This window comes from Patagioenas fasciata, chromosome 13 (genome assembly GCF_037038585.1).
Source record: "Patagioenas fasciata isolate bPatFas1 chromosome 13, bPatFas1.hap1, whole genome shotgun sequence".
NCBI classification, from domain to species: domain Eukaryota; kingdom Metazoa; phylum Chordata; class Aves; order Columbiformes; family Columbidae; genus Patagioenas; species Patagioenas fasciata.
Genome location: NC_092532.1, coordinates 12,193,494 through 12,221,176, shown reverse-complemented (window position 1 = coordinate 12,221,176; position 27,683 = coordinate 12,193,494). Strand labels below are relative to the sequence as shown.

Genomic DNA, 27,683 nt, shown 5'->3' with positions numbered 1-27,683 from the left:
CACAAGTTGTACTCCAAAGCATTGGTCAGAGTCATTTTCTTGCCATAAATATCTATACATTACTCACAAACTAAAAGGGTGACTGAAAGAAGACTCAGACGGAAGGTTGTTCTGGAGAATGTTCTGTGTTTATACAGCACAAAGGAGTTTGAGTAAAAATTGTGAAGCTCCTTTAGTCATATGCTCAGCCCTGTTTACCACAGCATTGCCACGCTAGTTCTCTTTAAAGTACGCAAGCTGAAATGAGGTGTTTTTGAGACTTAATCAGTGGGAAACTGATATTAACGACAAATATCTGACCAAAACATCAATGTGTATAAACCTTAAGGCTGGAAAAACAACATGTATCAGCCTTGAGCAGCATCACTGAATTGAGGGGTGTGTGTATCCTGCCCACTGTGCCTCCCGACAGACATGCATGGGGATTATTACATGATTTCACATGCCAGACTGGTACTGAAGCCAGAGAAGTATGATGCCTGTTCAGATAGGTTTAGAATAAAGTATGTGCATGCTTATGTCTGTACATAAACTCCTAGAAACTTGAGAGCCACTTTAGATCACCCAGGAAAAAAACTGCTGCAGCGAGGTACTACAGAGATTGCCATGCCCAACCTGCAGAGCTAAGCCATGCACTAGTGCGTAGCTAATGAATTCACCCTGGAGTATGTCCAGTTTATCAAAGAGAAACACGAATTTTCAGTGGCCAAAAATGCACGGAGCAACTTGTAGCACAACATTGATGGGGGTTTTAATTTTCTCTTTTAAATTGTGCTCTAAGTTGACATTTCTAGCCTGGGAAAATACAGTCTGCAAGTCCATAAATCTGCTCCATGAAGCTGAAAAATGGTTATTGCATAAATCAAATCCTCTATCTTCAGTAAGTTTAAAAATGCATCAGACCTAATACCTTTCTCAACAGTGTCACCAGAAAATGTGATTTATTTCAGGTTTTAGATTTCATTAATAATATGTTTATTCTGATTAATAACAGTGTATTTTAGATAAATTTGCTTTATATATATATATTTTTATTTTATTTTATTTTTTTCAGAGAATCTAGACAGAGTAATTCAAGCATGTCTGAACCTCTGCAGGAGATATTTTACAGCCTCTACTGCACATTTAGCATATAGCCACACTTCTAGTAACAGCATTTCAATCCTAATTCAAAACCATGCATTTTGTATGATCATATATTTAATGGGAAGAGATGGCCCGACTATGCTTAGTTCACAATCTGTAGTGTGTAAGTCAAATATGGGGAAGACAGTTCCTCAAAGCCTTGAGGATCAGTAATCAACACATACGTTTATACAATTGACCAGAAAATATCTGAAAAAGCCTTTTAATGGCTATCAGCGCTATTGCCTTTATAATTTCTCTTATAATGTGTGTAACCTGTAGCTTTTGAAATGAAAGAAAATTTGCATTTTGTCTCAATAACATTCTGTGATGAAGCACTTATGCTGCTGTTTTCCTTGTGATGTGAAACTCTCTGGTTGCTTTTTAGTGCTTGCCAGCAATGGAAATGCTTTTTTAGGTTGTGTCTGCAGCACGGTGGATAGATATCTGGGCTGAGTTTAAATTAGCTAGTACTAGTAACAGGTTGGTTTTGATAGCACTGAGCTTAATGCAGGATTGTTTTTTTTGTCTGTTGATTCATATTACACACATGAATGGAAAAATGCTATAACTAAAGACGCAATTCAACTGGCTGACTTGGTAGGGCTGCATGGGTTGTTGTATTACAAGTGTCCTGTACATCGGATAATGAATCTATTGCCATTATTCAACAGCGATCAGTGTTAGCTCTGTTATGAATACTTAATGTTACTGATTCCCCAAAGCTGCCAAACTGTTGTTCTGGATCCTCAAATGTCACATGTGCACCTGAATTGCCTGGTAGCCAAGTCTCCCATGCACAAACCACAGACCTGTTGCAAAACAGCACCTTGAGCAGTTGATAAATCTATAAATAGAGGGAAATTGCCTGGTGCGTTCCCTGGGGAAGCACAAGGCCCACACACTTGGGTATGGAGCAGCGTGTTGAAAACAACGTGGAATGGGGGATTTGGCAGGTGCCGGAGCAGCGTTGCGTATCCCCTTGCCAACAGCAATGTGGTTTGTCTGTGTAGGGAAACCAGAACTGATCAGTTTTTGCCCCCCAGACACAGCTGTTTGCCTGTTGACGTGTTTTTGTTGTTTCAGGGAGCGTTATCTGAATTGCTAATAAGTTACTAAAAAAAGGCTTAGCTTTGAATTATTGCTCAGATATTCCTACATAACAGACCATTCTAAGTAACAAGAGTTATGTTGAAATTCTCGTGATCTCGTGCCCAAAATAGTAATTTTATAGTTCTGACAACACTGCCACGCTAACTGCATGTACTCATTGAAAAGGAGCAGTGCCAGCGACACTGGGGTGAGTGGTTCCATTGGCACTTTGATTACAAACCATCGCTGCATCAGTGGAAACTTTAGAGCTCTGCAGGGGTCATTAAGAAAGAAAAAAGTGTTTGGGTATCCAAATGGGAAGGTGCGTGAGGAAGTAGTATTGAAAGGAGGTATGCAAAGTCCTTCTGAATAACTGATTTTCCACAGAACTGCTTACCGGTAGTATACTTTAAGCTAATGTGATAAGGTAAATACAAGTCTTGCTGGCAATCTCTCTATTTCATTGACAGCTTTTTTTTGTTAATATGGTGAATTCAGTTATCCCTAATAATGCCACCTTTCTATTGTTAGGACATGCTGTGTCACACTGACCATGGGTCATGTGTTACTGACCTGTACGACAAAGTGTTTAGGGCTATTTTAGACAGTAGCTTTATAACTGGGTATAAAATGGAAAGCAAACCTGTATATTCTCTTGCACATTGAAATTAATACAGTTTATCCATCAGTATTGCTTTTAATACAGGAAAAAACTGAAACCCCACAACTGCTCCAAAGACATTCTTCAAATGGCTTTACTGACACAAGCATTTTAAAATAGAAATACAAGCTTGGAAGTTGCACTAAAAATACATTTACAAAAGCAAACGTTAATATAGTTAGAGAGCATTTGATGTCATCTATGTTAGAGAATTACTATTACATATATGAAACGTCGGTTGTTCTCGCAAAGTTATAACAGAAACCTATATGGGAGCAGCCAAACCTTTGTTATCATATAGTAAAAATAGCAGAAAAACTACAGTGTGTCATCATTAATGAGTCTGGAGTGCATTTCAGCTGGAGAATTGCTGTGTTTCAATAAGGTTTCTGTTCTACTCTTTCTGGTGCCATATGCTGCCATAATTAGTGCAGGCAAAAGTTAATGAGAGCAGAGTGGAAATCATGGAGCATGATGGGAAGCAAGTTGATCTTGAAAACTCTTCATTATATCATCCCTACATATAGCATATGAAGCACAATTTAGTTTTAATCCAAATTTTTAATGTTACACATATTTTGGGAGGCGTTTTTGTCTTTCTCACAGAACCCCTGTTGTTTACTTGGTGCATATATTTACGCTGTAATTGCAACACCACTCTCACCCAGATACCTGTGAATCTTTTTCCAGAGGTAGTTGCTCTTAATTTTTCGGGTTGACTTGATGAGATGAAATTCATATTGGCTGGATTTAAAGATTACGTAAAGTTTGTATTTAGGGATTTTTTTCATTCAGAGGCAAAAGGGAGGTCTCATGCCGAGCTCTTAGGCACAGACAATACAAAGTTACCTTCCCCACTGATGATTTTACCTGAATGAAAAGCTCATAGAAAAATTTCAGAGATGGCCATTATGTGGTGTAGTCTGAGCAGGGGCAGGACAGATATGGCAACTTCAACCTGTTACCTAATTGCAGGTGAACTGCTATGGATTCAGAAACGTGGATAGTGTGAATGCTTTTCATTCAAAATACAAACGTGTATCTATACTACTTAGGTGGAATATTTGGTCTGTACAACTGGTATTTTTTCACTTGTGTCACTGGGACCGGGATCTATAAAAGCAGCAAATATGATCTGGAAATCTAATATATGAATAAGCGTTCTTGTGTTTCTGATAGTGACTCCTGCCAGTCAGATTGAAACACTATGAAAATGGTAACTATCAATATTTTGACATGTTCAGTTTCACCCAAGACCAGTGAGTGTACACACATACATATATATATATATATATGTATATGTATCACTCATCTCTGTTTAACTGTTTTAAACATAGTTTAAAAAAAAATAAAAATAAAAAACAAGATGAGCAGCTATACAATTTGAAAATGCCTGTAAATATCTTTCTGCATCTTTAGAAAGCTATTAAAATTATTCTTTTTTGTCTATTTTGGTACTTTCGATGTCCCTCATTGTTATATGTTTTCAGTCTTTCTGCAATGATTTACAGATTTTATCCTTTGATAAGCTTTTCAATGCAGAAATACATCCTCACCATTTTAAAGGTAAATTGGGAACATAGTGTGAATTAAAGGGCTTCCCTAATTCCATCGTGATGTGGCTGGGATTCAAAGTCCAGTTCTCCAAGTCCTCATTCAGGACCAGCCTTGCTCACTAGTTCACCAGAGCATCACCTTGCTGTCTGTGGTCTCTCACCCTGTTAGGCAAAGCCTAATTGCAGAACCAGACAGATATTTCACGGGGCCAATGCCACCATGCCACTTCCTTTCTGTTGTGTCTTTCTGCTCAGACGGTCTGTGTACAATGTGACTTGAGCAGCCTCCAGATGTGGAAGGCTGGAAACCACCACCCTGACAAGCCTATCTAAATCGCTCAGCTTAACTCCTGTCAATGCCGCACATCAGACTGGTGCAGATGTGTCATTCAGCACAGATTTGGCACCACTTTATCTTGTCTTCCTTCTCTTTCTGTTAAAGCTAAGACCCCTTGACTCCACGTGGGAAGAGTCTGGTGACTACCAAGCTCTGGACGCCCTTGCCAGGAGCAGCAGCTGATGATGTCTGGGTTCCCAGCTGCTCTCCTGGGACACCCTGGGCTATTGCACTGTCAGCTGTGAAATTCTTTTTGTGGTTAGCGCAAGGTTGTGGCTCTGATGAGGATTCCATGTCCATGTTATCACCATTGTTCTGTGTAACAATCTTTTGTACTAATCAAGCTGACACCACTGGCACCGTGCATGTCCGCTAGCAACCCCAGGAGCTGTTCTCTGAATTATTTTCCTGTGTTATACGAAGGCAAAGATGCCATTTATAAATTTAAAATAATTTCCATGGTTTTGCTACTTCTACATGTTTTGATTTGTGCTCTTGTTCTGTGTCTACAGCCTCTCTGCATCTGTTTGTAGATGTATATTTATGGTGTGTGCTTAAACTATGCAGAGGGCAATTTCCAGTCTAAGGGAATTGTTTTTTCTCCTTCCTTTGCAATACCTGGCATTTAGATAGTGCAAGGATGTAAACTGAGTGCAAGGAGGTCACAATCAAAATAGGTTCTATCCACTTGCCCATGCCCTGTTGTCATATAAGCCTTTGGCAACTGTAAGCTGTTGGCATGGTTTAAGGTGAAAAAAACCCAACTGAATAAAGAAACCCCACAAAGCAGCACTAAACTTCACTACTGCAGTGTAGAATAAGTCCAAAATAAACAGTAATTGGCACACCAGAGAACATCCATATGTATACATCCATACGGATGTATCAATAGGCTTCTGATTTTCAAAACTGAGTACGTACATACAGGCACATAAGTTCATGTTTACGTGCATAAATAAATGGTCTGATTTTCAAAACTGCTGTGCAATCAACAGATCCCACTAAAGTGAAAAGTAGGAAGTGAAAATTAGTATTCCATACTTCTATTTTTTTTTACAGTGCTTTTCTTAATGAGTCTATTCTAAACCTTTTGCTAGCAGAGCCCTCAAAAAAAAATGAGCGAAGAACAATCATCCTAACTGTACTGCAACATGCTCTTACAATAAGAAAAAAATGTGGTGGGGAAGACAAAGTACTACTTTTACAATATCCTCTGCCAAATCACAGGTTATATAATTCAGTTTTTTATTTGCACAGCCAACAGTGCTTTGTAGAGCAATCAGGGAAGATAATACAATCCATTTTAAATTCTCATTACTTTAGAAGTGTTGAATCTTCTTAAATTGTTTCGGGGTTAATTGAGAATTTGCAATTTTACAATAGACCAGGAATTGTTTAGGCTGCCCTTGTTTCATATTTTTGTGCATACCTTTGTTGCAAAGTTATAAAAATAACAATAAAAAAAGAAACAAAGAAGTGAAATGGAATAATGATCTGCATTGTTACTATTCTAGTAATTCATTTTTACGGGAGATAAAGCTCAGGTATTGACTAATGTTTAAATGGTTATTAAGTGGAAGGACATGTTGGGTTGATGGAATCTCACTATGCACTAGCGTTTGCCTTTGACTGTTTTCCAAATGTTTCCTAAGGGATTATTTCTGCTTCTGAGGAAGCCAGTGGTAAAACTCTGAGTGACTTTGTGGGAACATAAATAAGCCAAGCGTTTTCAGTATTTGTCTAATTTTCTTATAATTTCTAATTTCCAAATCTGTCCTGTAATCCATATTAACACAGTAATAGCTCATAAAAATGTGAAATTTTTCATGGCTGTATATATTGAAGTTTTGATCCCCAGACTGGCTGCTGGAACACCTGGTTCAGCAGCCCTGAGGACGGTGCATTTTTCAAGCGTGAAACAAAGTCTTGGCAAAGAGCAGTAGGAGTGTGGACAGTGTTGTCTGTGAGCAATTCTGAATTCAGCCATGTGCATCTCGGTAGGATGATGTCACTTTCCCTGGAGGTACACCAAAGAAATTTTGATGTAACTGATGATTTTTTTTTTTTATGAGAGGTGTTTCTGTGATTAAGTAAGAGAAGGCTTTCTGCTAAAAGAGATTTTGTTTTTCAATGACGAAACTCAGTATATTTTAGTATTGCATTTCCAGCCCCACCCAAAATACGTAATTGTAAGAAAAAAGAAGAAAAACAGTCAGAAAATAACTAAGAAATGTAACTCCTGCTCCAAGCAGAATTTGGAGTCTGGCAGAGGACTGTGGGAGGATTCACGAAGTCTGAAAATAGCAATGTTGCTGCAGAGGTCCCCTGAAAGCATTCAGGTCCTCTGGCTGTGTAACACACCAGTAGGAAGCAGATCCTACGTCATGTTTCAAATAGTGGTTTCCATACTGAGCTTTGGGAATGCAAAGAAATTGCCTCAAACCTCTATTTATCCATCTGTCAAATAGACCTAACAATAATGAACTATCTCAAAGGGAAGGCACAGGGTTTAAACTGTCATTTTTAAGTATTAAGAGATCCATCCCATGAAAGCTGGTGAGTGTGAAGACATATTCTTTTGTAGTAATGTAGTTGTTTTATGTCTGGATATATAATTTGTTAACAACTTCTATATTTTTTCTGTAGGTATTCAGTTTACAAGGATCCCGCAGGCTGGCTGGAAATCAACCCTACCAATGGTACCATTGGCACCACTGCCATCCTGGACCGGGAATCTCCTTATGTCCAGAATAATGTATACACTGCGCTCTTTCTGGCAATAGACAGTGGTGAGTAACTGTTGTGCATCATATTCATTGCAGTGTATGACTTTTTCCCTGCTTGAAATTTTCTGTTCAGAAAGGTGCACGTGTAAAGTTAAGCAGATGCTACAGCACTTGGTTAGATGGCCACCTAAAGGTATTAGAGATCATTGTGACAAAGAGAAAATAGAGTCATTAACTTCTTAAAACTTCAAATTTAGGACAGCTTTGATTTAAGGTTACTTCTCACACATTTGTTCTTACACTGAGAGCTTAATGGTAGATGCAAATAGTTCATGAACATTCTTGGAAAGTAATAAATCATCTCTATCAGCGTTAATTTCTTCATAATATTGGAACGGTAAGTAAGCCTAAGGCACCTAAATACCAAGAACAACTCATCCATGGTATGCTGAATTCTATTCTATTCAAAACAATGACAGTGACAATAAAAGCATAAATAAAAACTCTTGTTAAAATGCAATATTTTTTTACACATTGTGTGGATTAAAGTTCCTCTGTCAAATATAATGAAAATTAAACTATCTAGTGAAAATGCCAAATATAATCAAAATTAATCTAGTGAAAATTCAGTGAGTGACTTTGGAGCAGAGAAAGAAAGAGAAAATCCTGAACATTCCAAATCTCCAGAGCTAAAGGCACAAGATAAATAAAAGATGTGTCTGTAATATAACAGCTAATATGCTAATGCTTTTTCACAGCTGCAGCTGGTTTAGCCCTGGTGATGAATTGTAAAATGTTCTTTTTAGGAGAGTAATTCTACATTTTTGTAACCACATGACTCAGGGAACATTTGCAGGGCCTGACAGGAAAAAGAAAATACTGCTTAAGTATAAAAGAAAAAAAATTCTACTGAAATGATGATTTACTCATATATTCACATACTTATTTTTTGCAGGAAATTTCCATGGAAAAATGTAGCACTAAACTTATTTCTATCTTTTACTTGCTATTGGATAAAGATTTTTTAATATGTCTTAAAATCTGGTACAGTGGGAAATGTCATCTTAAAATGGAAGTCAGGATAATATTATTGAGGGATTACTAAAAGGACAAAGTTGTATCTGTTTTAATGGTGGAGCCAAATATCCTCAAAGAGAATAGATGGAACAGGAAGCTGAATATTCCCAACTGTGGAAACCAGTCTGAATGAAAGTGGGTTTTGGGGATATTTATGTTGCACTTCAGGCAGTAACACACGTTGTTAATCTATTCTAACCCAAGAACCTCACTGCTAGGTCACCCCTCTGGATTCCCAGAATTTTTTCCATTCTGGAAAAACAAGAGAAGAGAAGGGTGTCTGTGCACTGTACTGCTCAGCAAGACATGATATTTAATGTGCATTAGAGAAAAGGACTCCTGTTCACTTGAGTACTGAGTCAGCATCTAATTCAAGCGGCTTTTATTGTGTTTATTTGTAATTCTGCAGTACAGTTAGCATGGGAGCTAATCTACTCCAACATTATTGACTTCTTTGAATGAAGTAATTAGAAACCACATGTGTGCATTTAATACCAGCATGCTAAGGTGTTAATAATGATCATTCAGGAGTATTGTACTACTTCACTGTATGTAGCTCAGCCACATATGGAAGTGGCAATAAATAGCAGAACTTAAATAGCTGATATTAACCTTGCGGTCTGTCTCACCCCTGGATCAATTACCAAACAGCTTGTGAAACACATTAAACTTTGAGGCAGGTTGGTAACTGGAAAAATTATCTGCTGTTCTGTACAGATATGTTAGAGTGGAATTTGTGGGTGTTGAGAGGAGCAGGAGCTCCCCTGGAGCCCCAACCTCTATGGGCAAAGTGCCACCTGGCCAGGAGAGCAGTGCTGGGACATGGGACACACAAGCTCCAACTCACCCGCTGTCCCCTTGCAGTTTGGTTGCCTTCGTTGACAGAGGGAACAACACTGACTTTGCACATATATGCTGACCTGAAGTCTCTTTCTAGATTTTGTAGCTAAAGCAGCCAAGGAAGTTGTATAATTGATTTCAAGAGGTGGGTTTGGGGTCTGCCTTTTCACCTGCAATTACGTCCGGGACTGATGATAATCCTGGAAGCTGTTCCTCAACTTCTTTCCAGGCCATCGATAGTGCAAACTAGCAAAGCTGAAACCTGCTTCATTTCTCTAGCCATCACAGCCAATGTCCATCTTAAAGGGGATATTCCATTAGATGAGAACTCAAATTGTGGTAGAATAATATGAAATGAATCCAGGATTCTTTCAGGACTTTAAAATAAGATTATGTTAACTTGAAAAGAGAAAATCAGATTGGACATAATGGTATGCGTTCTTTATAAAACACCATTGTCCACAAACTGCAAATCTTTTTCTTCAGGTTAGTGAGTGAGTGTAGCCTAATACCAGTGAAGATGGCTAGGACTTTTATGTGAAAGGGCAGCCAAAGGCAGGATTAAGAATGGCCAAATGAGATAGGGTGGTAAATTGAAAATTCATAGACATCTTCAATAGGGCAAGTAATTTCCTTGGACTGGAGGACTTGGAGTAAGAAGGGAGGAGAGGAAAAAAAAAACACAACAATATACTTAATCAGAGATTTTTTTTTTAAAAAGCATTCAATGTAGCTTATTATTTCCTCTAGTCTATCATTTTATCTCTAAGTCAAATCTGAGATATGTTATCACATGCGCCAAGGAAGTCTGAGCTGCTGTAGACTTTCCTTTTCTTACCTGGGGAATCTCAGCTCAGGTAATGGCCACAGCCCAGTATGGCCTGTGAACTGGTACCCAGTGCATAAATAAAATCTGGGGCACTAGACCTTGCTAAAGGAACTTAGTCATACACTAAACCAGTAAATAAACATGTTATTTTCTATTAGTATTCATAGCGTACAGTGTTTACATAATTACAGAAAAGATACTGTTGTCTCATCGTATTCCATGGCCACCTCTTTTTGAAATGACCTCTCAATTATGTGCTATCTTGCGTGAAGAATGGGCAGAGCCGAAAACAAAACTCACAGTGATACTTTTTTCATTCCCTTTCACTGATGTCAGTAGAGAATCTGGCATTGGATTCACGAGACACTGACTTCTTGTTATTACACTTCTGTGCAGGGGACAAGTGCCTGGGCTTTTTTCCTATTTGTAAAATGTTGAAGATTTCTGTCAGAAGTAAAACCAGGAGCTTCATGCTTGGTAGTTCTTTATATAAATCCATCACATCTTTATCTTTTTTCAGTAAATCACAAAATTATTCTTTACCAGTAGGACAGTAATCATGAATGGACCATAGAAAATGGAGTCATTCCACTGCAGGAAATAATTTAGTTGTTCATGATGTTGTTTTTTAACTTCATGGTATTGTTTCTCAGCATTATCAAATTAACTGCAGCGAAAGGTAGTTCAGTATGAATTGTGTTATTTCCGATCTAAACAGGTTCTGCTGAAACAATGTGCAAGAGCAAATTTGATAGACACTGTATTAATTTTATGGATAACAAAGTTTCACCTTTTATTGAGGGAAATTTCACTTTAGAAAGGACTTTTTGGAATGAATATCCTAATTTTCTCTGTACTTTTGATTTCAGTAAAGGTCAAGGTAGTGTCTTTAGAATTTGAAAAATCTTTATTAAAGACTTGTGTGGACATGGAGTCTCTGGTCTATTAAAGAAGAAATTAAACATTGGTTGGAAATATCATGAAGCAGAGTTAACATATTAAAGTGTCATGAACTGTGTTTAATCTGAGAATGAGCTCATAATGGGACAAAGTCAGGTTTATACAGACCTGGAAAACATCAGAGGTTTTATTCAATTAACAAAAGTGCCAATAATGGTGATAGTTTTATTTCCTGAATTTAGCATGCTAATCACTGAAAACAGTGCAATATCACAAGCATATAGGGCAGTTATTGAGAGTATATCTGTAAAAACACATATGTTAAAAACAGACAAGAAATATTTGAGCTTGAGAAATCTGCTTGGAAAAGACCTTCCAGGAGATTTGCTGTATGATAATGTTGTAGTGTCATCCTACAGATTCTGTTATACACTGGAGTTTTGGGATGACTATTGTAAAGCAGAACACCTGTATGTTTTTCTTGTAAGGTCAGTCATGCGAAAAGCTCTCCAGGAATGGTCTTTTTTCCTCTGTATTCTCAGAGTTTAAGTCACAATTTAGAAAAAGGAAGAGAGGAGAAAAATGACCATTTTGGGGATGAAGCTAAAAAATATCTGGAAAATGTGTGAAATCTTAAAAAACAAATTGGTTTCTCCCTTCACTTTAAGAGGGATTAATTATAAAATAGATCCAGATTTTTACCTTAGTTATGTAACAATGATTCATGTTATTTCAGAAGGGCCTGATACCATAGTTAATGTCCCCACTGTGTAACTTTTCTGTCTCTTTAGAAGAAAACTTTGGTTACCTTTGTGTGCCTGAGACATGGTAAAACCACCTATGCTGTTCCAGTACGTCAGCTGCTGGTGATAAGTGATGAAACACTAATTCCCAGCCTTGCAGATTGGTTAAATGCAGTTATCAATGTCACTTTTCTCATGCCACCCTGGGGGTGCCACCCACACAAAGCTGGTGGTGCTGTTCTCCACTGAGACAAACACTCTCATCCAGTGTCCCCTTCTCCTGTGCTGTTGTCATCACCAGGGATCTACTCAGGCAAAAACTGGGAATATAAGTACTTCTGCTACATTAACCATAGGGGAGGAGAAATGTCATTAAAACTGTGGCATCTCTTCCAGATGTTAAGACTCAGAGATGGAGTTAAGGGTTCAAAATTTTAACTGATGTATCATTGAAAATACTAAATTCCAGGAAGCACTGTTTCTTACAGCAATACTGCATCAGTGGAAACAACCATTTTCTTTTCGGAAAGTGGTTCGCTCCCTAGATGACTGTCACAGAGGGACCCCAAAGTCAGTTTTGGGTGGCAAAACAAGTTCCAAAACAGACTTTATTCTGGACGGAAAAGTACAGCTGATAAATAGACTAGAACAGGGTTTATACAATTAATTAGCACTCCGATAACAGAAGATAAAGGTTCAGATGACAGTGGAGGAGATTATTGGGGTGCAGCAAATTAAAATAATGAGGATCCAAAGTGTGCATGCACACACTCACAAAAAACAAAACCAGAGCCCTCTGACTCCAGAATACCACACTTGCCTGGTTTGGCAAGGACTTACTTAAATTATCACTCACCCAAATGAGGAGGTGAGGAGCTTCCAATCCCAGGAAGTTTCCTTAGATGGTGTTCCAGTCTAAGGGGAGGGCTCTGGCTCAGCAGACCTGCTGCTCCGAGGAGACTGACATCACGTGCTGTATCTGACATCACAAGCGGTGGCACGGCAGCCAGGAGGCCAAGCCGTGGGAATGAGGTTCAGGAGCAGAGCCCTCCTTTAACAGAGGACATGGATTTGAGCAAAGCAGAGCTTAAGAGATGTGGAGGATTGGTGTGATTTCAGTGTTTGCCTTGAGCTATGTTGGCCAGTTTAAAAAAAACACAAAAAACCAAAACTTGGCTATTGTTTCTATGACTGTGGCCAGTTGCATGTGTATAAATTAGCTCACTGAGCAGCACTATTTCAATTTCCTTGTTGCACGTGCAAAGCAAAATGAGGAAGAAGTGAGTCAGGCCCTAATTTTCAGCTTTTCCCTCATTTCTGAGGACCAGCTGAACTACACCCAAACAATTCCGAATCTCATTTATTGTGCAAGTCTCAATACTTCTAATCGTTAAAAAAAAAGCTCCCTTTCTGTACTATGCATAATGAACAGTAACAGACATCTAGAAAAAAAATGGAGTAACAAACATGTCTAACAATTTACAATTAGAACTTTTCTTACATGTATCTAACCTGTCTTCTTGGTCCATGATGTACATAATTAAATTACCACAGATTGATTCCACCTAAAACATGCTATTTTTGAAGAAACCAGACAATTAGTCGCTATGGCAACCCAATTAAGCTGGTTTTATACCCCTTATCTTAATTACTCTATTAATTGAGAAGAGAAAATAAATTGAATACTCATCCTTTTCTTGCCATTTTAAATTTCAGTAAAATATGAATTGCACATAAAATATTGTTTTAATTTGTCATCACGGATTCACGATTAGAAAAAGAAATTAGAATAGTGAAAACAGTATTTAAGACGGATGGCATATGTCAGTAGCAATTTGATATGCTGAAAGAGCTGTGCTCTTTTAAAATGTAATTACTCAAAAATAGGATCTGCATATATTATTTGAGTGAATGAATGAAGGATTGTAACTTTTAAAGACTATTTTATAAATTTAGAAAAATATCTATATGCCAACACATACAGCAAATGCACAGGAAATTTCAGCTCATGGGAAATTTGAGACCTCTTTTATACCAAATGTCACCGTGTGGTATTTACAAGCCAAGTTTTCAAATATGTCAGATTCTGAGCAGCACACCCAAATCTTGGTACCTTCCTCCTCCACTGGTTCCATTTACTTTAGTTGAACCATCACCACAGTTCAGCCTGAACACAAAACGTACTGGAATACACACGTCTGGATGGGATTTCTGCCTGCAGGGAGGGGACCTGCTGCCAAATCACCTTGTGTGCACACAACTTCTGATTAGGAAAATAGCATATGGAGGGGAAAAAAACCAAAAAAAAAAACTTGAGGGAGGAGACAGAAATTGGTGTTTAGATTTTCATAACAGTATAATTAGAAAGCACAAATAATTATTTCTCCCAGTACATATTTAAAGTGTGGTAATATTCAAGAGAGAACATGTACTACGTACAGCAGTCTGGCTGCACAGCTCCCTCCAAACAATTTGGGAACTTCTACAATGCTGTTTTTACTCTTTATTTTCCTTCTTTCTTGCTGTATTCTCCTTCAGGCAAGTATGAAGCTGGAAATAAAGAAACTGGTGAAAAGTCCTTATCCAAATTGATCGTGGGCACATTTTAAAGTAAAGTTACATGGGAGTATGATAGAGGAAACTGTTGGCATCATTGCAGTTCCAAACTGACCTTCATATGTCTGTGGTTCAAATGGAGTTTATAGAAATTTTAATAGATAAGGCTTTATTCATGATGGTTCAGAGGAAAGGTAATTATGCCAGAAATTAGCAAACCCACATTCTGAAAGGCTTTTTATCCTGCTCAAATATGAAGAAAAATCATTCTGACTATAATTGCTCACTCGTTTTGTATCTGTGTATCTTTGTTAGCCAGCAAAAAGAGTGCAAGAGGGAGGAAAAAAAAGTTGGAATTGAGCTTTATGTGTTACATAAGTGAATGTGCAAGTGGAATAAAAACTGCTGCTAAATGGTAAACCATACATATTCTAGTAAAATCTAAAATAAATGAAATTCCTCTCTGTCAGCTTGAGAGGAAATCTATATGGCAATGGATATCCTAGTGCTTGCTCTAGGAATTAAATAGCCTTGTAATTTCTGCATCATGGCATAGAAGGGCATAGATAATATGTATTAATTTGATAGTGCTGGAAGTTTAATTTAATAAGAAGAAATGAGTACAGAAGTCTTCTTGCCATTTATAATGAGCATGTGAAAAGTGACAGTACATGCTCCATTCTTCCTAAAATCTGTTCTGGCTTCCAGCAATACTGCGGCTGAGACCCATGTGGCAGCTGGATTCTCTAGAATGGTTGGGTTTTCTTCTTTGGAAATTCGATAAATATTGACAGAATCCAATCTTAATTCAGTTTCAAAGCAGTCCAGACACTGTCTTTAATTTCATGGAGAAGAGTTCAGCCATATTAGAAATCTGTACACAACAGCGTCATATTTCTGTGGGAAAAATAGAAAGTGGAACATGAGATAGCTCTTCATGGCCATAAAAGTGTTATGCTCAGATTAAATGCATCATCAGCCATTCAACCCTATGATTGCTTTTTAGACATGCCTTTTTATGTGAGTCTTGATACTTAAGAGAAATATCATCTTAGTCCATGGCCATCACTGTGTGTAATTGGTACCTTTTAAGAAAATAGCTACCTGATTGGCAGTCTCATTTGAGTACTTAGATGTTTAAATGCCATAATGGTTCCTATGGGACCTTTTTAGACCTAAACTGAATGCCAATTTTCAAATTTCTTGGCCATGTGTTTCTACAGGGGGCTTATAATTTAAGACTTTACACTAATAATTGTAATATGATTCTGCATTTTCCTTAAAATACAACTATACAAAGTATACTAAGTATCATCTGTTTCTATAGTATTTCTTTTGAAAGTATTTTTTTAACATGAAGGTAGCAATGTGGTCTTTTATGACAATTATACTAAAATCCAATTTAACATCTATATATTCTAGAAACAGTCCTTTGCATTACAGATTCTAGCTCCCAGACAATAGACCCCATGATATTGTGTGGTACTCTCTAACTCACAAAATAAAATTACTTGTTGCATTTTACAACAGCAGCAGCTTATTGCCTAACTCAAGACTGCTATTAGAGGCTTTGTATGCAGTTTAATGCCAAAATACAAAGACATTACCCGTCCTGATCCAATTCAAAGAAGTGTATCATACAGTTTTGATTGCAGAATGTTCTAAGATGAATCTGTACTTTTTTAGTGTTGCTAATCAAAATCACAGTCCCACAAACATTAACTAACTTGAAAGCTCTTACTTACTTGCATTTTGCTGTCATTGAAGATCGCTTGTTAGGGTTCTTAGTCTTGGCCTAGATCGTTAAAATCAAGATGAAATACCAAGCTTCACTTTCAGTATGAAATTAGCCGTCCTACAGTCTCTGGTTAAGTAATATTTACACACGTGAATAATGTTTCATTCATACGTTTGTCATAGTATATTCACAGCTACACCACTTGTGTGAGCCTTAGCAGGAATTTGAAATTCTCTCTATCCCAAATGGCTCTAAGGGCACCTAAGTGTTTAAAGTGTTCAGCCTCCAGAGGAATGGCCAGTTCAGCTCAGTGACAAAAATGGGAGCTGAGCTCTTTGAACAGCTGCTCCCAAGGGCTGTCGGACAGAGCCCCTTATGTCTTGGTTTGCACATTAACTCTGCTTTCATCTGCAAGGTTTTAATATACAAATGAAGTTTTATTTCAAAATTAAAATATGCTATGGAAATCTTTCATTTTGAAACCAAAGCTGTCTGGAGATCATGGGATTTGGGGATTATTTCAAAGGCATAATACTGTCAAATTTATAAAAGTCATATATTCCCAATGGACATGTTGTGACCGTTCTTTCTTGATTTATTTTTCGTTGTATTTTTTATGACATAAGTGTTAACAAGCTTCAGTTTATGACCTTGACATTTGCTTATTTTTCTTTTGGAGGTCTTCATAGATCACCAAAAGATTTTGTTGAAATCATTATAAATAAACCAAGCAGAGAATAAGTCATTGAAATGGACAGAAGCAATTTCCTTTCTCTCTATCTGTGCATAATAGTTGACTGGCCCATAAGCCACACAAAGACAGTGAAACATTAGCATGGCAGAGAAAATGCAGCCATATCTGCGTTTGACAAAATAACAGTACATTCATAATGCTGTTGGCTTCTTAATTTCAAAAGGCAGATTTTAATATTACTGACTTTAGAGAGTGATAAGAAGGGCAGTGCATAAGACATTATCAGTCCAGTGTGGAAATAATGCATTCAAAATTAAAGACAGCAGTTTAATTAAGTGCATGAAAGGCTGGCTTTTATGATCATATTTCAAATACTCGAATGTCTTTTCATCCATTCTGCTGTATGACTTCATAATATATCAAGAACAAAAAATGTATTGGAGTCTTTCTGCAAATTCAATTAGTCCAATAAAAAGTGAAAAATAATTTCTTTTTCATTAAAAAGAACTCAACCCTAACCCTTCTGATGACAAAGTGCAAGATGAAGGGGGGGAGAAGCTAAAGAACTATGAAAATTCTGCCTCTGTTATGCATTTATATGTGCATGAAACAGATGAAGTGTCACCATTAGTAACATTTGTTATTGAAAGGACTAATTACATTGTGCTACAGTTAGTAGTTTATCAGATCCAGACCACAGGGTATTTACTTCTCCCTTAGGATGCACTCACAGTGCAGCAATAATTCCATAGTTTATTGTGCTGCTATAGGCAGAGTAATTATGCTAAAGTGTGCCTCTTTCAGTGCTAAACTTAAACCTACCATGACACATTGCACTAGGGCTTTACAGGTTAAGTGCAAGCTCTTGAGTCCTTTCTCCCTGCTAAGGGTTTATGGCTGAGGGAAGTGCAGAGATCATAGATCTTGTGTGCTAAACCAGAAAAAAATGAGGAACACAAACAACCCAGAAGTGCAGCATTTCAAATGAGACATTATTGAGTATGGTATACAGTGAAGGAAAAAATTCTCCATGGAAAGGGCTGTGGGGCATTGGAACAGGCTGCCCAGGGCAGTGGTGGAGTCACCATCCCTGAAGGGGTTTAAAAGGCATTTAGACGAAGTTCTTAGGGACATGGGTTAGTGCTAGAGTTAGGTTATGGTTGGACTCTGTGATCCTGAAGGTCTCTGAAATGATTCTGTGATTCTAATGTGCATTTAGAAAACTTTGAGATTGGCTAAAATGGGACAGCAAAAGGACCCGTAATAAGATATTGAGCCTTACACAGAAAGCAGCAGGTTACTGGCTCAACCATGGCACACATCTGTAGGGACTGAAAGTTATTACCACTTGTCAGCTCCTCTCTGACCTCTGTGAAATGAGGTGCTGGGCTCAGTCCTGCTCCCCGCAGGCAGCCAGCTCTGTGACAAACACCGCCAGCACCAGCACTGGTTTGTCGGTCACAGCCTCGGCGCAAAGCCCTGTAGCGGTACCATGGTGAATAAACACCATCTTCACCTCCGAAGCCGATTCTTTCAGGTCAGGGCTGAGGCAGGCTGGCAAATAATTTGAGAAAGCTTGAAACTCCACTGCTAACACAGGGTGGCTCTGGGTAAATAAAAGATCTCATTTTCCATAGTTACATGTTGACAGGCTTTACTTCTGCTGACATAACTAAATGTGGTCCCAAGGGCTGTTAGGGGTGATCTGACCCTGTTCTGTTCAGGGGCACCCACCATACCAATGGATTTCTCTCTGCTGTCGTTTTTCCTCTTACTTGTCTTGTTCTTGATTCTTTTAAGACCGTGCTGTCTGTCTAGGGGATGTTTTGTACTATGTTTCTCTCACTATGTGTTTATGAACAGATTATTTTCCAGATGTCCTAATCTTGTTTTAACTTCAAAATATTCCTCTTCCAGAGGTTTCCTTGGAATAATTATCCATACTGTAGAGAATCAGACAAGCTGCATTCTGAAAATACAGCCAATGGATTTACAATAGTGACTAATCAGTTTTTTAAAGCAAAAATTTTCATATAACAGAGGTTAGAACTATAAAAAATATTTCCCTTTGCAAGCATTCAGGTACAAATAAGAGCAAGTGTTTATGGAAGTATGATTTAATAAACATGTTTGTGGTTTTTTTTTCCCACATAGGTAACCCTCCTGCCACAGGTACAGGAACTTTACACATCACCTTAGAGGATGTCAATGACAACGTTCCATCGCTTTATCCAACACTGGCAAAAGTTTGTGACGATGCAAAAGATCTCAGGGTAGTGGTACTAGGAGCATCAGACAAAGACCTTCACCCCAACACAGATCCGTTCAAATTTGAACTGAGTAAACAATCTGGCCCAGAAAAATTGTGGAGAATCACCAAGCTTAACAGTAAGTCTATTACTTTTTTTTCTTATGTGTTTAGTCCTCCCACCCCTACATCCCAGAATACTCACTTTAAGGTTGCCCATTATGTGAATTCAGGAGCAGGTGTGCATTAAAGTCTTGCAGGATGGACCCATTGCTGCTGCTTTACACCATGCTGGTTTTGTTCAGACCAGCTGCCTGGTGGGACATACTAATTGTCTGCATTTTCTCTGAAATATGAATTTTCTTCTTTTTGTGTTGACCAAACTTTTCTCTTTTAGCTGTGCATTAAAGAAAGGCTACTAGTGAATTATAGTTTTGTAAAGATTACCATATTTCATGGCATGGAATTTCCTTACATGAGATGCACAAGACTTTGCTATAGGACAGCATGAAAATTTTGCATGGGCTTTAGCAATGTACTTGAAAAGCGCTCTGATTTTAAGTATTTGAACTCTTCACAAATGAAATACCCAAATGCACCGAGACCACACACTATTGGTAAGAGGATCAAAACACATACTTTGCAATTGGTTTGGATGGCAAATTATGGGCACAAAGTACTGCATTTCTTTTTAATGTAGATTTTTTCTATTTGTTTTCTAGCATGTATTATTTATCCCCGTCACTATTGAATCTTTTAGCAGTTCATTTCATATTCTTCTTAGAAAAAAAAACAAAAAGGATGAATGTGATGTCTCTACCTGCCTGCAGGACAAAGTGGAAGAGTCATTTTCTCTGCTGTTCTCCAGTCACCAAACCACAAACCTGTCAAACCCCTGACAGTTACCACACGCACTTGGGTACCAGTAGCTGTTATGACCCATGGCTGCTCAGGTGGAGCAGATCTGTGGATCTCAAGGGGCCATTACTCCCCTTCCTTGCCTTCACAAACTGGTGAAGCAGTTCAGCAGCTTTGCCTGTACGTCCTTGCAATAAGGGTTTTTTCCTTTGTCAAATAGATAGAGTCTTCCCTCCTGTGCTGCTTTGGGGATGACATGCATTTTGTCAGTACACTAGCTTCCACAGGCAAGTTCTGCCAATAATTTGTAGACCAAATAATGTGTTTAAACGAGCAGACTTTCTTTTGGTGGGATTTGGAATACATTTGCAATTAGCTTTCAGCCCATGAAATAATTTCTGTAACTGCCTCTTCTTACCTCCTAATCAGTTCCTTAATCTTTTCTTTAGAGTGTTCTCATTTTCTTCTTAATTTCCATGAGTAACTGTGGCATTTCTGATATTGTCTGCAGATTCCTCTTCCCTTCCAAACAACCACTATTTGGCTAATTCTCACCTTGTCCTTTGCAGATACACATGCCCAGGTCATCCTGCTTCAAAACCTGAAAAAGGCCAATTACAACATCCCAATCTCAGTGACAGATTCGGGAAAACCGCCTCTGACTAACACCACAGAACTGAAACTACAAGTGTGTTCCTGCAAGAAATCCAAAATGGACTGCAGTGCAACTGATGCCCTTCATATCAGCATGACCCTTATACTCCTCTCACTCTTCAGTTTATTGTGTAAGTCTTTTCCTAAACTGTAAGTAATGAAGTATTATTTAGCTTCTTATTTGTACGCTGCAGAAGAAAATGTACCAAGGGAGAAGTTAAATTCATACATTGACATAATAATGCTGTAAGTTTGTGGGCTTTTGTTGCTGAGGAAGTAGCTATAAGAAAGAGGAAGGAGAGGGTTTATCCGTAGTTAAAAAAATAGCAGTGAATGCCTGGTTGTCAAATTAAGAAATAGCAGCAATAATTTTAAGAAGAATCAAAGAGAATTAGAGCTAGCATATGATAAACTAAGAAATACCAGCTGTAATAGCAGATTTGTGAGACGCTTTCTTTCATCTCTCCCCACTTGAGTTCCATTCAAAAACAGAAACAGGAGATTAAAGGTGTTCTTGTAACAATAACTGTTCTGGGTCACCATGAAAATGAGTACTGTCTGCTTCAATCTATTCCTCTTGATAAAGTGCACAAGCAAATGGAACATAAGGGATTTCTTCAAGATTCTGGGCTTAGAGACACCCAAGTCTGGTTTGAAGGGCAGAGAGAACTGATACATAAAGGAAGATTCTGCTGGTTCTGAGAAAGCTTTCTTAAAAAGACTTACAAAATTCTTAATTTCAATTGGAAGGAGTGAAAAAAAAAATCCCGAATGACCGAAGACTAGGAATTCAAAGCCATGGAATCCCAGTATCCAACCTAGATGTGTCCCTGTATTCTGTGGTAGTTAATCTGTTATTTGAGGATAATTATTACCATCATCTAATGTTAGTAAAATACACTGTATGGTGAATTAATACTTGAGCCATGGTGAAAGGCCTGATATTCTTGATGAAATACAATCTACCATGAGGCAGAGGTGCCGGCAGGGATAGTTTACACATCTGAGGCTTGTGGTATGCTTGATTACACATCTTGTCAGATTTTTTCTTATAGTATACTACTTTTATCTCAAAAGGTTAGCATGAAGGTCATTGTGAGAGAATTAGAACTAGCTAATGTTTGTGATGCTCTTTGAAGATGAAAAGGGCTATATAAATGCTAAGTGCAAATTCACGTTCTTTGTTCCAATCAGTGGCATCTGAAGTATCTCCATTGGCTTTGGTTCAGTTATTCTGGGTTTAGTCTGCTGGAACCAAACACAGACTTCAGCTGTTAGAAGTGATATGTTAAAAATATTTGACAGTATGTGACACTATCACATCAGTGATGTAAATATGCAGCCCATTGATTCAGATATATTCTTGTTATTACTTCATAAATGTTTCTGGTGCTATACTAGGCATGACTTTCACCACTGGAATTACTTTCTTGTCTGACATGATTGTACTTCAACTTTAGTTACATTATTGCATCTGCTCAGAATACAAGGTAGGGAAAAGCTTTTTGCTTTTGGCAGTAATTATGTTGCTTTTTCATAGCCCCCTCAAAGAAGTCTGATCATTTGCCTTACACTCAATTAGAAAAAGCAGTTGTAGATATTGGAAAACTCTTCTTGAGTTGCTCTTGACTACAGATCTTCTCCAGCTGAACCGTGGGCAGAATATACATCACAGGTATCTGGTACATGGTGCTCTCGATGACAGAGGGATTCCCTCTCATACTGTAAAAGAATAGGTACCATTGAATAGTCTGTACACTGTGAAAAAATACACACGTGTCTAGAGCCATTCTGTGACCTTACATTCATTCAGAGTACTGTAAAGAGTATATGGAGAGAGTTGTAATTTTGAACAAAAGAGTGGAGTAAGATTACACACATAATCTGCCAGCGGAGTGATGTTCTGGTCTGTTGTTTGAGCAATCAAACCAAACCAAATGGAAATACTGAGTCGAAGGGGAAGGAAAGATCTCCCTTTTGGCAGAGGCTGTTTTATACACAGTTGTTGTGAGAGTGGATTCCACAGGCAGGCATAGAGATCTAATCCTCAATGCAGCACCGCTCTTTTTTTGCCCAAATTTGCTCCTATTCCCTTGTATGGTTTTTGCTCACCCAGTCACACAGAGGGAGGCCAGAATTCCATGCGTGGTACAGCCACCTGATCACGCTAATGCAAAACCAGCAAGGATAACAACATTCATAACAATTTTCCTTAGGTATAAATGACTACATGGAGACATAACAAAATGAGGCCAGGCGCCAGCTAAAATAATGTGATTCTGTATTTGTACTTCTCTAAAATCTTCTGGTATCATTGCATTCCCAGTTCATTTTCACACATAGGTTTTTGTTATAACTGGAATTAGTTCCATTGCAATGTTTTGCATAGTCCAAATATTTATCAGGCTAATCAAAGATTACGATGCCGTAAAAACAAAGAGAACTTTAGTGCTCATTGAACAGATTAAATATCCCATTTCTAGTGGCAAGTTACGGGTTTAATTTTTGCAAAAGCCCTTACGTGTCTCACTTTGCTCCCACTGTTTATGTTTTATGAGGCTCTTATTCCTAGGAAGTAAATTCTTCAGTCAGATGAACTTTGCTATTCATGCCAAAGTATTTCTTTTTGTATTTGACATCTGGTGTGAGGACAGATAGCCATGTGAAAGAGTTGCTCGTGGTAAAAATGCCCTGCATGAATCTCCTTCCTGTGCAAAACATCTTGGTATTATCATTTAAATGGTGCAATTATTATCTATACTTAGAACATGTGCCTCCTTTGTAAATCATGGAAGAAGTCATATGTGGTAGATTTCTGAAGTATCTGAGCATAGAATTGAAGACCCTGATTAAAACTGTAACACATGCAAAAAGCAGCAGTTTTACCTGTTCTGTAGCTGCCCTACTGCGTTCAGTACATTGAGGGATAATGGGCTACAGACTGCAGTTGCCCAGAAGCCCTTGGAAAGCTAGATATACTTGGAACAAGAAAAATTTAGGAGTTTTTGTCAGCCAGAAATAGAAAATATAAGATGCCAAAGTATACGGGCGGATTGCTGGTTTTCCACAATAAACCAGTAAGGTGTTTGGTGGGATTAGGACATGGTGAATACAAAGTTGATTGAAAAAATGAGCATCTTTTCATACTTAGCCTAACTTATTAGCATTGACAATTGCTGAGTCAGGCTGGAAAGATGTATAGTGGACAGATGGAGGACTTTCCAAAGTTAAAAGATTTAATGCTAGCAAATATTGGAAAGAATATTAAGTCTCCTCTGTCATTATTGCAGACACCATGTTTAAGGTGAGACCAAGTGTAGTGGCATTTGTCCTCTGTCAGCTTTTTCTAGCTACTACTGAAGATAAAACAGGATCAAAACGTTCAGATATAATTTAGAATTTTAGTAGTTCAGATTAGAAAAAATAACAGATCAAAAGTAGATCTGGTTCCTAGGCAGGGAGGACTACAGGAATCAGTTACTTGAGGGGGATAGAAAGTGGGAGAAAGAAAAAGCACATTATGCAGCATGTCTGGTGCTGGGGCTGAGATTGTCCATAGTTTTTCTTACTGCTGTGTTGTCTCAGTCATCTCATCTTTTCAACTGACACAGCTGCAATATCTCTGTTCAGAACGAACATAACCAAAGTGATGTGCTCAACAACACACTAGAATTATGAACAAGTTCCCTCTGGAAGGCTCCTGAATATTTTTAGTGAGTATCTACAATGTTCCATAAGGATGAGGGACAGAGAGAGAGGGGGGAAAAAAAACGTGCCCCTTATTGCAAGCTACAAATCGGTAGCTGATATTTCATTTGGGCATTGGTTGATCAATACCTAAAAGGGGGAATAGGTGCCCTTGAAAATTTTGCATAAATATCATCAATTTCACAACAAATTATTGTAAATATATGTTTGACAATCATTTAACAGCAATGTCTTCTCAAGCTATATGGAGGTCAGTAAAGCTGTTCTTTTAGTCCACTGGCAATGACACAGGAGAGTAGGTTTCCATAAGGAATGTGGTCAGAACAAGCCAAATTGAGGGCATACGTCAAAGGACTTTTAGGAGTTCATGACATACAGGTGACCGAGAAAATGAAACAAGCTAAAAACGTAGCTCAAGAGAAAAACAGATTTGTGTTTAATGAACTCAGCAACAAAAACTGCCCCAGGCCCTATGGAAGACCAGAAAAGAACTGCCCTGGCTGGCAAAAGTAGGCTTTATATCAATTACAAATTATTTCTATTATTATTATTTAAAGGAGTATTTAAATTCTGGACTTTTGATTTAACAACAATTATTTCACTTAATTGCATAATCATAGAATGATAATTGCATTTCTTATTTCCTTTATATTCTACCAACATAAAAGATTGAGTTAGCTTCAAATGTGTTGAATCAAGGGACTAAAGTAAGAACCAAAGGCACAATTTTCATGTCCTGAAAAAGCAGAATTTAGAGCAATTCCATTAGTAGTTCACTCACACTAGCAATAATATTTTACTTATATTTTTGTGTTAAGAAAAGACTGGAATTTAAACAATGTTGAAAAAAAAATTGCTATCTTACTTGACTGTCAAACATTGATAGGAAAATTTTTTTGTTAACTTGGCCAGTGAACTACAAAGTTGAGAGCTTACTTGAGCTTAACTAAGTGAAATATGTCATTATTATGAACAGAAATTAAAGTGAGAGACAGGGGGGAAATTACGCTATGAAGGAATTTAATAAGCTGGAAGTGTCTACATTGAAATTAGTTAGTTAAACTGAGGGTGAAAGGCCTCAGGTGTGTTGAAAAACAGACACTCGCACAGATGTCTGTGCTACGATTGCAAAGAAGCCTTAGAGATACCCTTGAATTTAACTTCCTATTAATTCCCACTGACTTTTCCTGTTTCAATGTCTGCTGTCCCCCACTGTAATGTTCTTCTGATGTAAGGAAAGTAGCTGCAGGGTCAGTAGAAAAAAAGTTTGTGGTTTTTTTTTTTTTTCTGGAAAATTATGTATTTGGTATTAAACCATTACAAAAATTCAAATTACATTGAAATAGTGGATTTGAATTTACCGGAACACAGAGAGCCAGAGTTAAAACTGCAGCGTTGTCTTTCACCTAGTTCATTTTTCAAAGCAGCAGAAGCATCTGTGTCTCTTGTATATCCTACGTTATTTGTACAGGAACGTCAGATGTCTGAAGGCTGAAGCAGTGTCGTCTTGTCTGGCATAACACTGAGACAAATCATCGCAGGTTTCAAATGGAAAAGACCTTTTTGGTCATTGCCCTTTCCATTACAAGTGCAGATTTGTTACCCTCAGATTCATAGTTTTCAGCCTTCATTGTGAGTTGATCAACTTAGTTTTAGACAATGAGGTAGTATAGATTTTTCAGGGCTCAACTACTATTTAGTTTTTACATTAGGCTTTTAGAACAGGGATTAACTTTTTCTTTTTTTCTTGGGAAAAACAAAGAGGAAGCTTCAGAGGAACCATTCCCAATAGGTGAATTTGTTAAAAACAGTACTTTTTTTTAACAAATTAGGTTGTTTTACCATACTTTAATCTTCTATAGCAATTTTCTACTTTTCAGTAGCATTTGGTTAAGAAAAAAAAAAAAGTTCAATTAGCAAGACTAGAAAATTTTGCAAGATAAATTTTCCCATTTCTGAGAAGTAAAATATCCCTATATTGGCTAGAATTTCAAAAACTACCAAGGTGGTTTGTTTTGTTTTGTGTTTCCACTACTCTAATTTAGGTTGTGTTCTTGTATTAGAGCACATACTGTGCAGGTACTTAAAGCAGCAGTTAAATGGTGTTACCTAAGTAATTGCAAATTACTGACATTTAGTGAGTTCCATTCTTATAAACCTCACTTCTTAAAAACAATAATAACAGCAGCAATATCCACTATTAGTGTAATACTTATTATCTTTGTTATAGATGTTTTTGTCCATATTAACATTATTATTATTACTGCTAAACTACCAGTGAATGTAGGTGCTTTCTCAAATGCGTGTATAACAAAAATACCATTATTTGTCTCCTTAAAGATTTTGGTTGATTCGACTCTAGTAGGGAAAGGATGGTTTGGGGGCTAAGGGGTTGCATTCAAATGGAGACAGTCTTGAATTGAATCTCATGTTTAACACAGATTTGTGTCCAGTCTTCTAATTTCCCTGCAGGTGTAGCCAGTCCTGCAGTTTGTTGCGCATTTGGCTTTGAGAGTCCACCTAAAGTTAATGGGGCTTGAAATGGCACAGAAGTCCATACGCGTGTACATAATTGAGACAGGATGTTTATATACCCAGTCACACAGACATGACAAATAGAAATACCCTCAATTGTACATAAGCATATTTAAAATGTACTTAATGACATTACATTTTATTGAGTCAATTAGGTGGGAAATGGCATTTTACGCACATTCTAAACCATCCAAACATGTTCCAGAAGTATAGACATGAAAAAAATGCGATAGTTTAGAAGATGTGTGTTTGAAATGCAAAAGAGAAAAATGTTACTAGCAAATACAGCTCCCTCCCTAAGAGCTGTAATATTGTTCCTGATGGTCATTCTGTAGACATGAAATGAACATTTAAAGAGATTGGTTAGGTAGACCATTCAGTGTTGTGAATTCAAATGAACATTTTATGTTTTCATTTTCTCAACAATTCTCAACAGTAACTGTTGATATATAATATTTTGTATTTCTTTTCTGAACAGCCTCTTAGAGTCACATAAATATATAATGTCAGATAGCTATCATCTGAACCGTTCTGGAGTGGACTGTGACTAAAAACTAGAACTGAATAAATGACCAGCTCAAATATTTTTTTTCTGTTATTAATAGCCACTATACCCCATGGCATTTTTGTTTCTTTTAACTGTCTCTGTCCTTGGCTATTTCCCCAGTGTAACATCCAAACACATCAGAATGTGCTCTCCACGTGGACAGCTTGCTATGCAGCTTCAGGTGTGATATTTCATACTAAGATGTGTTGTGCCTAAAGGTGGGGTGATGGTGATGTTTTTCTTCGCTGCTAGACAGCTG

General features: G+C 37.6%; 1 protein-coding gene across 2 annotated transcripts in view; it reads left to right on the top strand.

Moving 5' to 3' along the window:
* The window catches only part of CDH13 (cadherin 13), a 459,967-nt gene that overhangs the window by 420,403 nt on the left and 11,881 nt on the right, over window positions 1-27,683 (top strand). Inside the window, exons 11-13 of one of the 2 annotated variants that reach the window (XM_065848060.2) lie at window positions 7,418-7,560; window positions 19,029-19,262; window positions 20,550-20,765. In XM_065848060.2, the coding sequence (XP_065704132.1) occupies window positions 7,418-7,560; window positions 19,029-19,262; window positions 20,550-20,765 (593 nt within the window). Of the gene's footprint in view, window positions 1-7,417; window positions 7,561-19,028; window positions 19,263-20,549; window positions 20,804-27,683 lie in introns of those variants that run through there. The other variant, XM_065848059.2, reaches the window with a different exon arrangement.